Source organism: Micropterus salmoides, unplaced genomic scaffold (assembly GCF_014851395.1).
Source record: "Micropterus salmoides isolate LMB-PRFRI ecotype aquatic unplaced genomic scaffold, ASM1485139v1 Ms_hic_scaffold_20, whole genome shotgun sequence".
Lineage (NCBI taxonomy): Eukaryota > Metazoa > Chordata > Actinopteri > Centrarchiformes > Centrarchidae > Micropterus > Micropterus salmoides.
In genome coordinates, this window is record NW_024041151.1 from 14,730,728 (window position 1) to 14,744,575 (window position 13,848).

Consider the following 13,848-nt stretch of genomic DNA (forward strand, 5'->3'; position numbering starts at 1 on the left):
TTTCAGCAACTAAAGTATTAGAGCCAACGCAAGTGAAAACATTTGTCTCTTCCACACATATACCTATCCAATCCAAACGCTTATATGGCTGTGTTTGCCCGCTTTGGGTCCAGCTTTCATTTGTTCCCTTATAGTGATTCAAGGAACCATCGTGATGAATACACATTGGACAGGAGAAATATTGGGGGACTACTCACTTGGCCGGTGTAAGTCGTCATGATGGTTTCTTGAGTCACCATGATAAGGAAGTCTGAAAAAAAAGTCTGAAAGGAAAAAACGTAAATGAGAAAACCAAAACCATAAATGAAAAAATCAAAGCTGTAAATGAGAAACCAAAGCAACAAAACAAAACTCAAAGAAAGGAAACTGTATATGAGAAACAACAAAAGCGCAAGTGAGAGTGCCTGTTTTTATTATTGTGTTATGCTCACTTTTTCTCTCTGATCTGTTGTTTGCCTTTACATGTTTACTTGCGTTACCATCAGGTTTAATAATTTCTGTTGAATTCTGGCCCTGTTTTTCTTCAGGCAGCCTTACTGATTTCTGTAATGTCATGGGTCTCTTCAGAATCATCAAAAAAGTCTTCTGCTTTAATTGCTCAGACTAAAAAGATGCAAGTAGCCTGTTTTATTAATCCACAGTACGTACTGTTTCATGTTAACAACTTTCTCAACAGGAAACTAAGCTAATAATAAAAAAAAATTAAACATGTAAAGGCAAGCAAAGAATCTAAAGCGTTTATGTATTCACCTCTTTTGACTATCATAGACAATAAAAACAGGATAACTGATTTTCATTTCAGCACTCTCATTTGCAACTGAATTGTTTACAGTTTTCTTTCCGTTTTGACTTTTTTCCCCCTTGTGCTTATAGTTTTGGTTTCTCATTTCTAGTTTTGATTTGTCGCTTTTGGTCATGTTTTCTCCTTCATGGTTTTCTTTTTTGGCTTTCAGAGTTTTTGACCCTACATTTTGTGTGTGTGTGTGTGTGTGTGTGTGTGTGTGTGTGTGTGTGTGTGTGTGTGTGTAAACAAGACCTATGGTTTTTTTTTTTGTGAATTCTATATTATATCCATTGAATGTTGTCTGAAAATTGTCCTGAACACACCACAGCCTCATTTTGTGTGAATGGCAGGCAGTGGCTATTTTATATTACAAAGCAGAATCCCGTTGGCTTCCTTATTACTGTTTATTGCAATAATATTTGTTATATTTTGGCTTATGCTGGAAAAAATATACATGGCTCCCAAGGCTCAGTAAGGAATATTTTTTTTGAGGACTACTTTGTGTTACCTCGCAATACTTTTGCATTCCCTCGCAATACTTTTGTGTTACCTCGCAATATGTTTTGCGTTCCCTCTCAATACCTGTCTTCTTCTGTTAGCCTACTTCCGAGCCATATGCGCAGCTGCTCTCAGTGCAACACTCCAGCTTATTGAATTTTACTTTGAACGGAGAATTTCCATTGTTTATATAGTAGCCTGCTACTGCTCAATAGGCATATTTATGTAGGCTTTAATGAAAAAGGACCAGGCACCATGGCGGGTGATCGCTCCAGAGGAGAGGGAAGACAGCCGGGATAGAGCCATGCTGGCCCAGCTTGGACGTAAGGCTGCTCCCGGTAAATTGAAGACTGTTAAGCCGACATCTTTACACAGACCTGCCCCATCAATGTCCTGGAGCATGCAGCGGGCACACCGTGTTCTGTCAGAGCGCAAGGCTCCGCCGAGATGAGAGGAAGCTGATTCTGTGTTTACATCGGTGATGCTTGGTGCTTAAACAGTCAAAGTGGATGGACACTGTTTCCTACATGTCAGACTTCATATGGAGGCTACATATCTCACATTATGCAATCCTGTCCACTCACTAGCCTATAGGCTAAATGTTCATGCTGCTACGGCACTTCCACACTGTTTACATAGCCGACTGTTATTAGGCTGCTCCCGCTACTGGCTTATATTTCAGAAGCTTGTAACCATCAGGGCTCCGCTAATGTTAAGAAGCCTACTTCTGATGCTGCTTAAATAGGTTAGAAATAGGCTATACAGGTGAACATACTTCAGATTTGGGGTTGCACTATTAGGCTACGCACTTTATAATGCTCCAGCCCTGCATGCCATTCTCACTCCCCTAACAGTATACAGATCAGCTGTCTCGTCTAGTGTCATACTGTAAATTACCCTCTTATTTGTGCAGGCCTGACTAATAGTGAAAAGCTCATTAAATAACCTACTGAAGATGCATTAAAAATCACAAATGATTCAAAGTAATTTTGGTTTAATGACTGCTGCATTAAACAATAAATGCCATTCTTTCTTTTGGCTGGCCAACATGTCTATTTTTTGTTTTGTGTCTTGTAAGTTGAATAGGCTATTGTGACTGTTTTTAGCACATTGGACCACATGAAATGGCATTTCGTTATTATTTGGTATGTGGATCAAGACCTTGCAACTCACATTATGCAATACTGTCCACTCACTAGCCTATAGGCTAAATGTTCATGCTGCTATGGCAAGGTATTGCGAGGGAACGCAAAACATATTGCGAGGTAACGCAAAAGTATTGCGAGGGAATGCAAAAGTATTGCGAGGGAACGCAAAAGTATTGCGAGGGAATGCAAAAGTATTGCGAGGGAACGCAAAGTAGTCCTCAAAAAAAAATTCATAGTCCTCAAAAAAATATTCCTCACTGAGCCCTGGGAGCCACCGTAAAAATATGCAAGGGAATGCAAAAAAAAACAATTAACTAGTGACAATGAAGGTCTAGCAAGTATTTTATAATTTGAAACACAATATGGAATATGAGCAAGAAAAAGTATATATTTAAAAGTATTTGGTACGTGTTACTATGAAGGCACTGTAGAGAAAATGAGTGAGTGTCATGCATGCTATATGTTTTCTACATTATTCATAAGGGGATAGGGATGCATACATGTTGTGTATAAGTATGGCTAGTATTGGTTAAGTACAGGCAAACAGTAGGCGTATAGGTGGGGAACAACATTAGTAAATGAGGATAAATAGGACCAGTAGGTCAGCCAGAGATAATTTAATATGGACCATCAAGTACCATAGAACTAATTTTGGAATGCACTCTGCAATGCACAAGCATGTTGGGATACTGGAATGCTTACATAAGTACCAGGGCATATGTAGATTCATGTCCATTACGCAAAGCAACTCGCACGCACATATACTTAAAAGCTGGCATGCACAATACCTTTTGTTATTAGTAATTCACTGCCAGCCGAACTACACATTTTATATTTAAACAAGAGTGAGTAGGAGTTGTTGGGATTAACGAGACCAGTTATTTCTCCTTTGGCTGCACCTCTGTGTGACCATTTATTCATACACGCAGTGATTTTTCAGGCTGTCACATCATGAACCACTATTCCCACTGCTGCAATATACTCCCCAGTGTGAGTGCAATGTAACACCAACAGCAAACAATGCTCTGACATGACAAAGGTTTTTCTCAAAGCCCAAGCTAGTCAACAATCAAATCAAGAAAGTGTTTGAGTGATGTGCAGGGAAGTCATAACCTTTGATAAGCTCTGAGTGAAACCATTCATTGTAACATGTTTGATTTGGCAAACTCGTGAATAAGAGGGCGACTCATCACAGGGTTGGGGGTTCAATCCCTGGCTGCTGTCCACATGTCGTAGTGTCCATGGGCAAGACACTGTCCTTGTGCAAGTTGCTTGCAAGGCAGCGTTGTCATCATCTCTGTTTGTGTCCGTATGTGAATGGGTAAATGAGAGGCAAATTGTAATGCGTTGTCCAGAATGGCTGAACCCCCCACCCCCCCACCCCCCCACCCCAGCTTAATTTCTCCATTACTCTTGTGTTTGTTCATCACATTCCTGGTGGATGAAAATAGATATAGTTCAAGTTAGCTGCACTATCCTAAATCTAAAAACTGATGGACCTAAAGTTCGAGTGAAAAAATGAATTTCCCCACAGCAAAACGTGTGCCTAGGATGAGATATTTATATTGGCTCTATTATTATCAACACAGAATGTTTGACCTGACAGACTCTCTTTTATACTACAGTATGTCCTGTTCTGAAATGTTGGCTCATGCTGGTGCAACTCCAGGCTACACTCAAACATGCCCCCCTCTAATTGAATTAGTTTAGCCCCTGGAAAAGTCAAGCTGTGGGAGACTTTATCTTGGAGGAGAGCAAACACACAGAATAGACAGAAAGAAGAGAGAAACAGAAACTGCTTTGCAGCAAGGCAGCACATGAATTTCCTTTTTGTGTATAATGAGAAATTCTGGCTCTCATACTGTGGGTAATTCAATGAACAGAAAAGTAATTGCACTGCTTGATCAGGCCACACCGAGAGACATGGTCATGCTAGAACAAGCAAGAACAAAGAGAAAAGTGGCTAGATATGACTGAGTAAGAGGTAAACAGGGACGAGAACAAGAAAATACATAAAGAAAATTCATGAAGAATCAAAGGAAGAAGAGATAAGGGAGTAAATGGTGATTTCTAAAACAGGGTCTAGAGAGAGGGATTTCTGTGGAAAACATGATGAAGTAATAGTCATCTATTCTTCATTAGGCTGAAGTTTATTCCATCGATCACAGGCTGTTACAATCAAAATAGCGCTCTCCCAATAGCTTTGAATAAGATGATGTTTAGTTACTCATGGTATAACCAGTTATTGGAGATTTGGAGACATCTGAAATGTGAAAGCAGTGTCACATTTCAGATTCAGTCCTGGGAATAATGATGGTCCTCTTTCAGCAGCAAAGGTGGAAGTAGCGTGATGTCGGTGTACCGCCACAAAAAGTCTTAGGGAGAAAGTCGAAGTGGATGACTGAGCGTGCAACCACGGTCTCTTAGACCACAGGCTGTGGTTTGCATCCACAGTGATTGTTGATTTTCTTTTGTCTATCTAGGCTGAGAACTGCTAACCAGTCATGGCTGCAAAAAGCCATTAAAAGCCAACTGAACAAAAGTCTCTACACTAGAAGTCAGGTACATTGTTTTAATTAAAAACTCCAATCGATGAACTCTACCGGAACTATACCATCCTCACTTGTTTCTATAGACTATACTAAGAACTCAGATGCCACTGTGTCACGCTACAAGCTTGGGCCACATAGGCAGCTTCCTCATCCTAAGCGCCTGCAGGCCTTGATTCTGGACTCCTCTGCCCTGTCACACATGAGGCACTGTGGCCCTTTCTCTATGGACCTAGATAAAATGTTTGGTTTTGCAGCATAGCAAGCCTGTGACTATACCCTCAGTCACAGAGCAAACACAAAGCTAGCCACTGCCCCCATCAAGGCTATCAAATGACTACAAGAAGGCAGCTGTGGAAGATCAGAGGTCTTCTTAACAAAAAGATCAGAACTACTTTGCCCATAGACCTTTGTGCTTCACTGGGGAAACAGTTGTCTACCGTCAGTTTGATGGTCTTTTTGTTTGTTACAGAGTTTAAAAAGGCCATACCATGGTAAAACAAAGTATTTCCAAACAGATTGTGGAGGTTGTTTCAGATGTATACAGATCCAAGGACATATGCATAATCTACTCTACAGTAAGGTTTCTACATCCTGTGCTGGACTGAGAGTTAAAGTATGCTGCCAAGCAACATATGTTACTTGGGTGTCAAAATGCACCTTTGGTTCTATAGGGTCAATAGTGCTACTACTCATAGGGCGATAACAACTGTTTAAACATGGCTTTTACCCTGTTCCCAATTAAGTGCATGGTTGATTCCTCCTGACCTTACTCCTAATAGCCATGCTGTGTTAGGTGTGGTGCAGATGTAACACAGTTCAGTGAATTCTCCATCCGTTAGATCTTGGTGAGTGGGATGTATGAGAACAACATTTAGAATTGCAGGGACATTAATAAACAGTAAATCTGTGAAAGAGTTTTTTAGCCAGCATAATCTCTAAGTTGCTCTTGACGTGGTACAATCATTTGATGTGTGTGTATGTGATGGATAATATCCAGTCACAGACATGACTTCTGGCGGCATTCCAAACTTCATAAAACCACACCTTCATCTGTAACTGATTAGATATGATATATAACTGATCGGATATGCAATGCATACTACAAAGAACTTTACTCCAGCCGCAGACAAGATGCATCATAGGTGCTTCTTTGTACATCCAGACATTTTTCTCAAAACCCCTGTAGGAATACAGGTTTTATCTTGGCTCCCGCTCAAAGTCCTATGCCTTTCAAAGGTGGTTTGATAGCACCAGGTGATTACACACAGAAGTATGTGCTAATCTATGTGCCTGCTACTGCGAGCAAGTAGAGTGTTGGTGTGTGTCTGTTCATCTGTGTGTGTTCCTGCCTTCACTTATGTGTGCGCTAGGCTTATGTATGAGCATGCATATGGATGTGTTTCCGTTCTGTAGCTGCTTGTTGTTCTTGGCTGAGAGATTCCAGATGAGAAAGGCAGATACATTTAAGGCAGTTGTGAAAATATCTTAGATTGAGCATGCAAGAACAGGGCAATACTCATTTTGTATGTGGCAGCTGACATACAGGTTTTACTGCTATTAATTTACACCTACGGTATGTCTAACTGCTACATGTTTAGACCTAAAAGAGGTAGACCTGCTTTAAAAGAGACAGGAGATCATTTTAATGACAAATGCATGCATTTATAGGAGTGTTTATAGGAGGTGTGTATGTTGCTATAGTCAACAGTTTTTGCATAAACATAACGTTGATACATCATCAATTAACCTGATCTAAAGATAGAAAGATATATATTTTATGTTACATTGAATCACAGCTTACTCAGCTCACCCCCAAACCCTTACTAGTGTAGTTCATATCCTGTGAATGCCCCCAACATACAGTTACTGATTATAATGTTTATCTTTACATAAAAAGAAACAGACAATCACCATTGTCTATCCTGAAGCAATTCAACCCATTTCTGATATCAACAGAAAGAATTCCTATTCCCCACGAGGACTACACTGTTCACTCTGTCTGCAACTCATGAATATGGTTCATATTAGGAGGATTACGCAAGGCTCATTTCTCATGTCCAACAGCCTATAGAGAAGGGGGTTGGGTTGGGGGAGGGGGGAGGGGGGTTGGTCTTATAAGTAAAGAAGAAATTGTTAGGCAAGTAAAGTCAATGAGTGATGAGAAAGAATTAAAATCTATGGTGAATTAAAAAGTTTTGCTAAAACCTTCATAATTTATTAAAATATTACAATGACACTAAATTCATTGACATTAAATTCCAAATTAATACAGCTTAAATCTGAAATATATTTAGGTCACTATTGACATTGCCAATGAACCAAAACTGTCTCAGGGAATACACCTTTTTTTTTAAAATGTGACTGTGACTGTATTTCCCAAACAAATATCAAGTCTGGCCATGGTATGCTCAAAATGAACTACCTGTATGACATGTTGTCCAACCATGTCTGTAGGCAGGAAGTGTTTATACGTGTTATGAATGGCAATGCATTTTCAGATGTAGTCTCTCATGGAAGGCATATTATTACACTTATTTGTACACACATAAAAATTACAGAAGTAGTAGTAGTACTAGTAAAGAATGAAAAAGAGAGCTTTTCAGAGAAGTCCAAACCTTGCTTACTTTCTCCCTGTCACACACTTGGCCAATCATAGTGTGAAGTGGACGTAACTGTCAAAAGTTCAAGAAATTATAGAACATAGAGTATACTGGTGCCTTTTCTGGTACACACAGAGGATACTCACAATAATAACTGCCAACCACATAGCTATTTGACAATTAGCCAGAAAGTGCATAGCATAAAAATCTTCTTGCATCTTCCTTTTAAGAGGAGACATAAGGTTGATTGAATTCTCAAACAGCAGCAGACCTGTTAGCAGAGTAGCTTAGGGATGGATGGGGTATATAATGTGTAGAACCGCGGTAGAGTCTGATTACAGAGGGGGTGTGGGTTAGTAGTGATGCTGGGGGAGCTGCCCCCTCTCTCTTGTGTCTGGGAGGTCTATTAACATCAGCTCTGACATAGGCTGTGAATGAATGACAGGTCTGAAACCCACATCAGGAAGAGGATTAGCCTGTGGGCTGGGGTGCCACAGAGGGACAGGGTCAAACTAACCCAATCCTACCCTACTTTCTCAACCCCCTAATGTTTCCCCTTTAGCCTAGCAATGATTTACCCCCAACTGGTCTAACCTTCCACCCCTGCGTCTCCTCTTGACTTCACCCTTCTTACTCCCAACCATAATTTACCCTGTCACAATGACCTCCCAGCCCTTCCAAACAAACCACCACCCATGGATTGAGCCAAAGGAGCCAAGATGTCAGTTGTCTTCTTGTGCAGTTTGCCCCGGATCAGGTGAAGGGCAGTGGTCTGGCAGCGGGAGGTCAATCATCCCCCTAGTCAAGACCTCCATCACTCTATCCAACCCCCGTGGAAACATGTTGCAAGAAGAAGCAGCTTACCGTGTGGTCAACAAAAGTATTTCAGCATCTGGACCATGGTGATGAAACAGAGCACTTTACATTGGATTTGTGGGATGGCAAAACATCTAAGTGAACTTTGCTCTTTACTCCACCATGTCAAAGGCTATGTTTGTTGTTAGACAGTGAGTGTGATGTGGCATTATATTGGCCATTAATTCAATCTTCTCTGACAAATGTATCACTCTTGGTTGTCCTGTTGGACAAATCTTTTATTTGTTTGATGAAGAATGCCACAGTAGTACGACACATTGGAACCTGTGCATAGTAATCCACTCACATACTGTTTCAGTGTCATATGGTAGATATAGAAGTTAAAGTCCCTGCATTAATCAATAACTGATATTAACTCAAAACATTGTAAGAAATGTGCAAACTATCCCTCTCGCATGTTTTCTCTCAATGTTTTCATAAAATTTTTTAGAATTCTTGTTTTTATGTTTTTCCCCAAACTGTTTTATAAATAAAGGCATAAGGATATACATAAATTTATATTTTTTTGTTGCTATTTGCTTGAATGAGTTAAATATTTTAATGGCTGGAGCACACATACCTACTTGCTCCAAAACTTCTCTGATCATCTAACAGAGACAAGATCCCATATGCTCTCACAACAGAAAATAGTCAGCCAGTGCCACTGACCACTACCGCTGGAATGCAACCACAGCTAGTGAAATATACCACAGCAGTAAAACTACCTACAGTACATCAATAATCACTCAAGTGTGCCAAAACCCTCAAATAAATACATCCCTGCTGCAGACAGCCTTCCACAGACACAGCCATTCAACCAGGAAGTGGTGTACGGACACTTTATGGAACTTAGATATCATCACTCCATCTTGCATAACATGCATACTCACCCTTTCACCTCTTATCAAGCATTTTCCTTCTCATGTGAACCACGCTGACAGCACAATAGTGAGATGGCATAACACAAAGCAGTGCCATGTATAGCACAATCTTCACTGAGTCAGCACATTCCATGTAAGCAAAGCACTAAACTCTCACCACAGTCTACAGATAATACCTTTAACAAGCCATCTGTTTGCCCTTGCTTCATGGAACATGGGAAAAAACAAATGTGGGCAACGATTGACCTGTGACTTAGGAAACAAATGTTGGGCATCAGATTTGAAATTGCAGAAGCAGCAGTGGCTTGCTAGTACTCCTGAGGGTATTGAAAAGGATATCTGGTATTAAAGAAAATATTTTTATGGATAGTTTCCACAGAGATAAACACCTTTTTACTGGCTTGTCCAACAACCACTAATTACATCACAATGAAGCAGGAAGCTAAATGGTAATCACTTAAAAACTTATAAAAGGGAATAATTTGGGTAAAAACAATTGTTTCAAATGCCAAAGCATGTCTAATATATTGTATTCTTTCTCCCTCTGTCAGGAAGAAAGGTTTGTCTCTCTCAAGCATTAACAAAGACAAAACGTGTTTTATATATGTTACTTAGAGTTCTAAACTCAGAGAACATATTGGCTTTTTATGCACGCCAGTGATGACTGATTTAGGTCTTTGTGCACTCACAAAACATTCACCTACCATGTCACTCACCTGTCTGTAAATCGTCGGGTAGGTTCATTCAACATCAGACCTTGTGGTGCATGGGTGAAGGGTGGTTGGCGCAACAGGCGGTAGCGTAGTGGTTGGCAATGCCTACAAAGTATGCAGTCTGGCTTGGATGCCAAGAGGGTGGCATCAATCTCTAGGTGGTTGTCCATAGTGAAAAACTGTACCCCATACACCTCTTCTTCTATGTCCAGCTTCAGAGTCAGTGGGGTGTCACAGAAGACATTACTGGGACCCAATGAAATGTTGTTCCCACTGACAGTCAGTAGCAAGATATTATGGATAGCTGGCAGTGCCGTTTCCTCAGGGCTGAAGAAGGTGACCCACACAGTCAGGGAGTCTGGTACCAGTGGGTAGGCGAACTCTAGCTGAAGCATGCAGCCCTGGAGGGGGCACCCTGAAATGCCGACAACACCTTGTTCGATCCCCGCAATGGGACTCCAGGTGCGCACACTTGGCTCACAAGCCTGCTCCACATCTGGAGGGCCTGTGGGATAAAATTACAAAAAGAGACACATTGTCAAACAAAGAGAACAAAGAGACAGCAAATAATTCACAGATACACAAAACTGCATTAAATATAAATCAGACACAATAAGTAAAAGCCGCCTGGCCATTTCCTAAACTAATATAATGACTGATGATACACAAAGACATAATGCAGATATATACATAATGTAATACAGATAGTTTTTCTACAGGTCCTTGAATTCCTCAAAGGATGCAGAAAATTTTTCCAAAAAGGTAAGATAGAAATCTTAAACTAAATTATAAAGTTGATAGCATTTTTATGAGAGCTGACAGATGAAGAATTTGCATCAGTGATCTCTGTAGTATATCTACACTCCTTGCAACATCAATGTAGAGGTGAAACTGAGAGTTCATTGTAAGTCCATCTGCAGAGGAAAGGCAGAGCTGAGGTGTATACCTTCTGAGAGGGGCCTGGTGCAGGGTTCTCACTTCACCACAGTCATTACAACCTCTAACAGTCACACTCCAGCCATATTTGGAGTCCACACACAGCTAACTCGCATTATCCCAAGTGACGTACACTAACATTCATCAAGCACTTTTAGAAGCCAGCAAGCAGCAGACACTATGTTCTCCCTCGATTTCCTTTTGTGCATTTCCAAGCTGGCAACCAACGAAGCCATTTGCTAACCTCATTTCTGGGCACCGTGCAAAATTCCAGTGTTTAATCAAGTGAGGACTGAAAACGGTTTCCAAGCCACATTATCTCAACACATTTATTATTGTACTGTAAGTGTGTGTGTGGCCAGAGTAGAGGTGAATTAAAGAAAAAGAGAAAGAGAGACAGAAAGAAAGAGAAAGAGAGGGAGGGAGGGAGGGAGAGAGAGAGGGGAGGTTGGGAGAGAATGAACTAAGATACTCCAAGAGCTTGGCTTTGCTCGGCTCATGTAGTCCTGGTACATTTTCATTGAGTTTGCAACAAGAGAAGCTGTAGCCACTGAAAATATTTTGTAATGTCAGCTGTTATGATGGGCCCTACTCCTGCTCTGGCGATGTTGCTATGTTGTTGGAGATTTAAGAGGAGACAGAATAGGGGTGTCATCCATTATGTAACCTAAGGCAATGTAAACTGTATTGTATATTAAGATGAGAAGATGTATCTATGGTTGTACGACCTGTGCAAGCAAAGGGTTTGAAATCCAACATCAAAACCACAATGATTTATTTTTAATGATCTGCTCAATTGTAGACAGAGCAGCTACCTGCGACAGGTGGTCAAGGAAAATAAATACACAATGGAAAAATAAATACAATATATCATATCAATATCGCAGTCCTCCAAACTTCACAGCAGAACACAAGTCCCCCGAAAATGTATATCAGCAGCGTACTGCTACATAAACAGCCCAGCTCTGAGGTGTTTGACCTATAATTCCCTTAGAGCAGGAAGAGGGGGCCCCTAGGTGCCTGAACCATCCAGCCCTAAGCTTTGAATGTGAGCCATTCATTCTCTGTTGATCAGTTGATCCCATCTGGGTATTAGTCTGTTGACAAAAACACCCATTCTGGGATACATTTGTGAAATACATTAACCATCACTGCCGTGTAATTGGCGTTGTGGAAAATCAGGCTGCTGGTGGGTCTCCATGTCTTCTGACTGCTACACATTAAACAGTAGAGATGGAAAAATCTGATTCAATTACAAATCAAGATTTTTCTGATTTGAAAAGTTTTATATTCTGATTTAGACCCCCAAATAGATGGTAATGGTTGCTCATAGCAAGACTTATTAGGCCAGACACCTGAAGTTTTGACTGTGGCCAAATTAGTAGACAACCCAGCACTGTTCCTGGGAGCTTGAATTATTGTGGAAGCTGTGTCCCTTTCAGCTCATATGATGTTTTTTTCCCCCCTTGTGGCAAAAAATCAATTCAATCAATCAATAAAAACACACAGACCGCCAAGAGTAGAACTGGCAACCTGCTTACTATGGTATTGTTTAAGGTAGTGACTTTCTCCTGCTCTTTTAAGGAATTGGGGGAGTTCAAATGGGAGAGTCGCATAGTGGGTGTTGAGACCAAAAACAACCCCTTGTTTAAAATCATTGAAGGGGCTGTGTTGTTTCAGATACCAATGAAAGGATACAATGAATATATGAAATATGATTCAGGAAGTCTAGCTTGAGTAAAAGATCCATAGGTTTGAAGGCTTATCAGCCGACAAAACACTGGACAGTGGTTTATATTACTACGAGACAAGATCTTTACAAATCTGTAAAGTGATTACGGTGATAATCATTTATCTTCCATTGCAATAATCGTTGTTTAAAACAGTAGAAGTTTTCAATTTCAAAGTTATCTACCACGACTCTACACTTGCACGTATCAGCCTGGCTCAACGTTTTGCTGGATGACCCTGCATTGTTTTGCTGGAGAGCTCTATTGCTGGCACCCTTGCTGCGTCAACAGAGTTGCCGAATTCAAATGAAAGAGGGGGATTCATTATTTCATACAGCAGCCTGAACACAGCCTTATTTTTCATCCTTGAAACATTTTTTTCTTTTAAGAAAACATATTGGTTGGCAATAATAGCATTCCTTCATCTTGTTAGTTGTCAGAACGTCTATAGGGTTATGGCTAATATGGACAGAGGGGCATGGGCTTTTTAACAAGCCAAGGCTTTTTTAGGATGGACACTTATTTTAACATTACTATCTACTACTAACTGAAATGACAGTGATGTACTCTGCTAGGGTTCTTTTTTTGCCACATTTTTGATTCAGTCCCCAATCAACAATTATCTGTTTATCAAGTTATCTGATAATTGGGCGACATCAGAGAACTGGGAATTCCATAATCAGCTGTGCTGGCCTATTAAGCTTAATCTTTTTCATGCTCAGGTGAAGCATTTGCTACATTGCTGTTTTAGAATGAGGATGATCAATGTTTGATACAACTTGAGGTAATTAGCAAAAAAATTACTATTTGGCGAAGTATAACTCCAGGATAGATGCTGGTGCCTGCCCACTATCCAGTCATAATCCTTCTGCTCTGGAGTATCATACTGATCCACATAAAGTCCAGAGAGCCGGATGAATAAACAGACAGGGATATGTCCGGGCATGCACGCTTTATGCTTTCTAAGAAGTGTCTGGCTCTGGTTCTCACTATCGATGACTCACTGTCACACACTGTTACACACTTCCTCACTCAGAAGGCAGACATCAACCCCCTCCAACCCTTTTGCCCTGACACACATAAACAGAGAGACACTTCACAGACATTCTTTATGAAGGCAATAGACACTCTATGGCTAGGGAAGCAATGTC

General features: G+C 40.6%; 1 protein-coding gene across 4 annotated transcripts in view; it reads right to left on the minus strand.

Moving 5' to 3' along the window:
* pappaa (pregnancy-associated plasma protein A, pappalysin 1a) overlaps window positions 1–13,848 on the minus strand; it is a 106,269-nt gene that overhangs the window by 70,136 nt on the left and 22,285 nt on the right. For all 4 annotated transcript variants that reach the window (XM_038734436.1, XM_038734435.1, XM_038734434.1 and 1 more), the window contains exon 7: window positions 10,035–10,536. In XM_038734436.1, coding sequence (XP_038590364.1) covers window positions 10,035–10,536 — 502 coding nt within the window. The remainder of the gene's footprint in view (window positions 1–10,034; window positions 10,537–13,848) is intronic.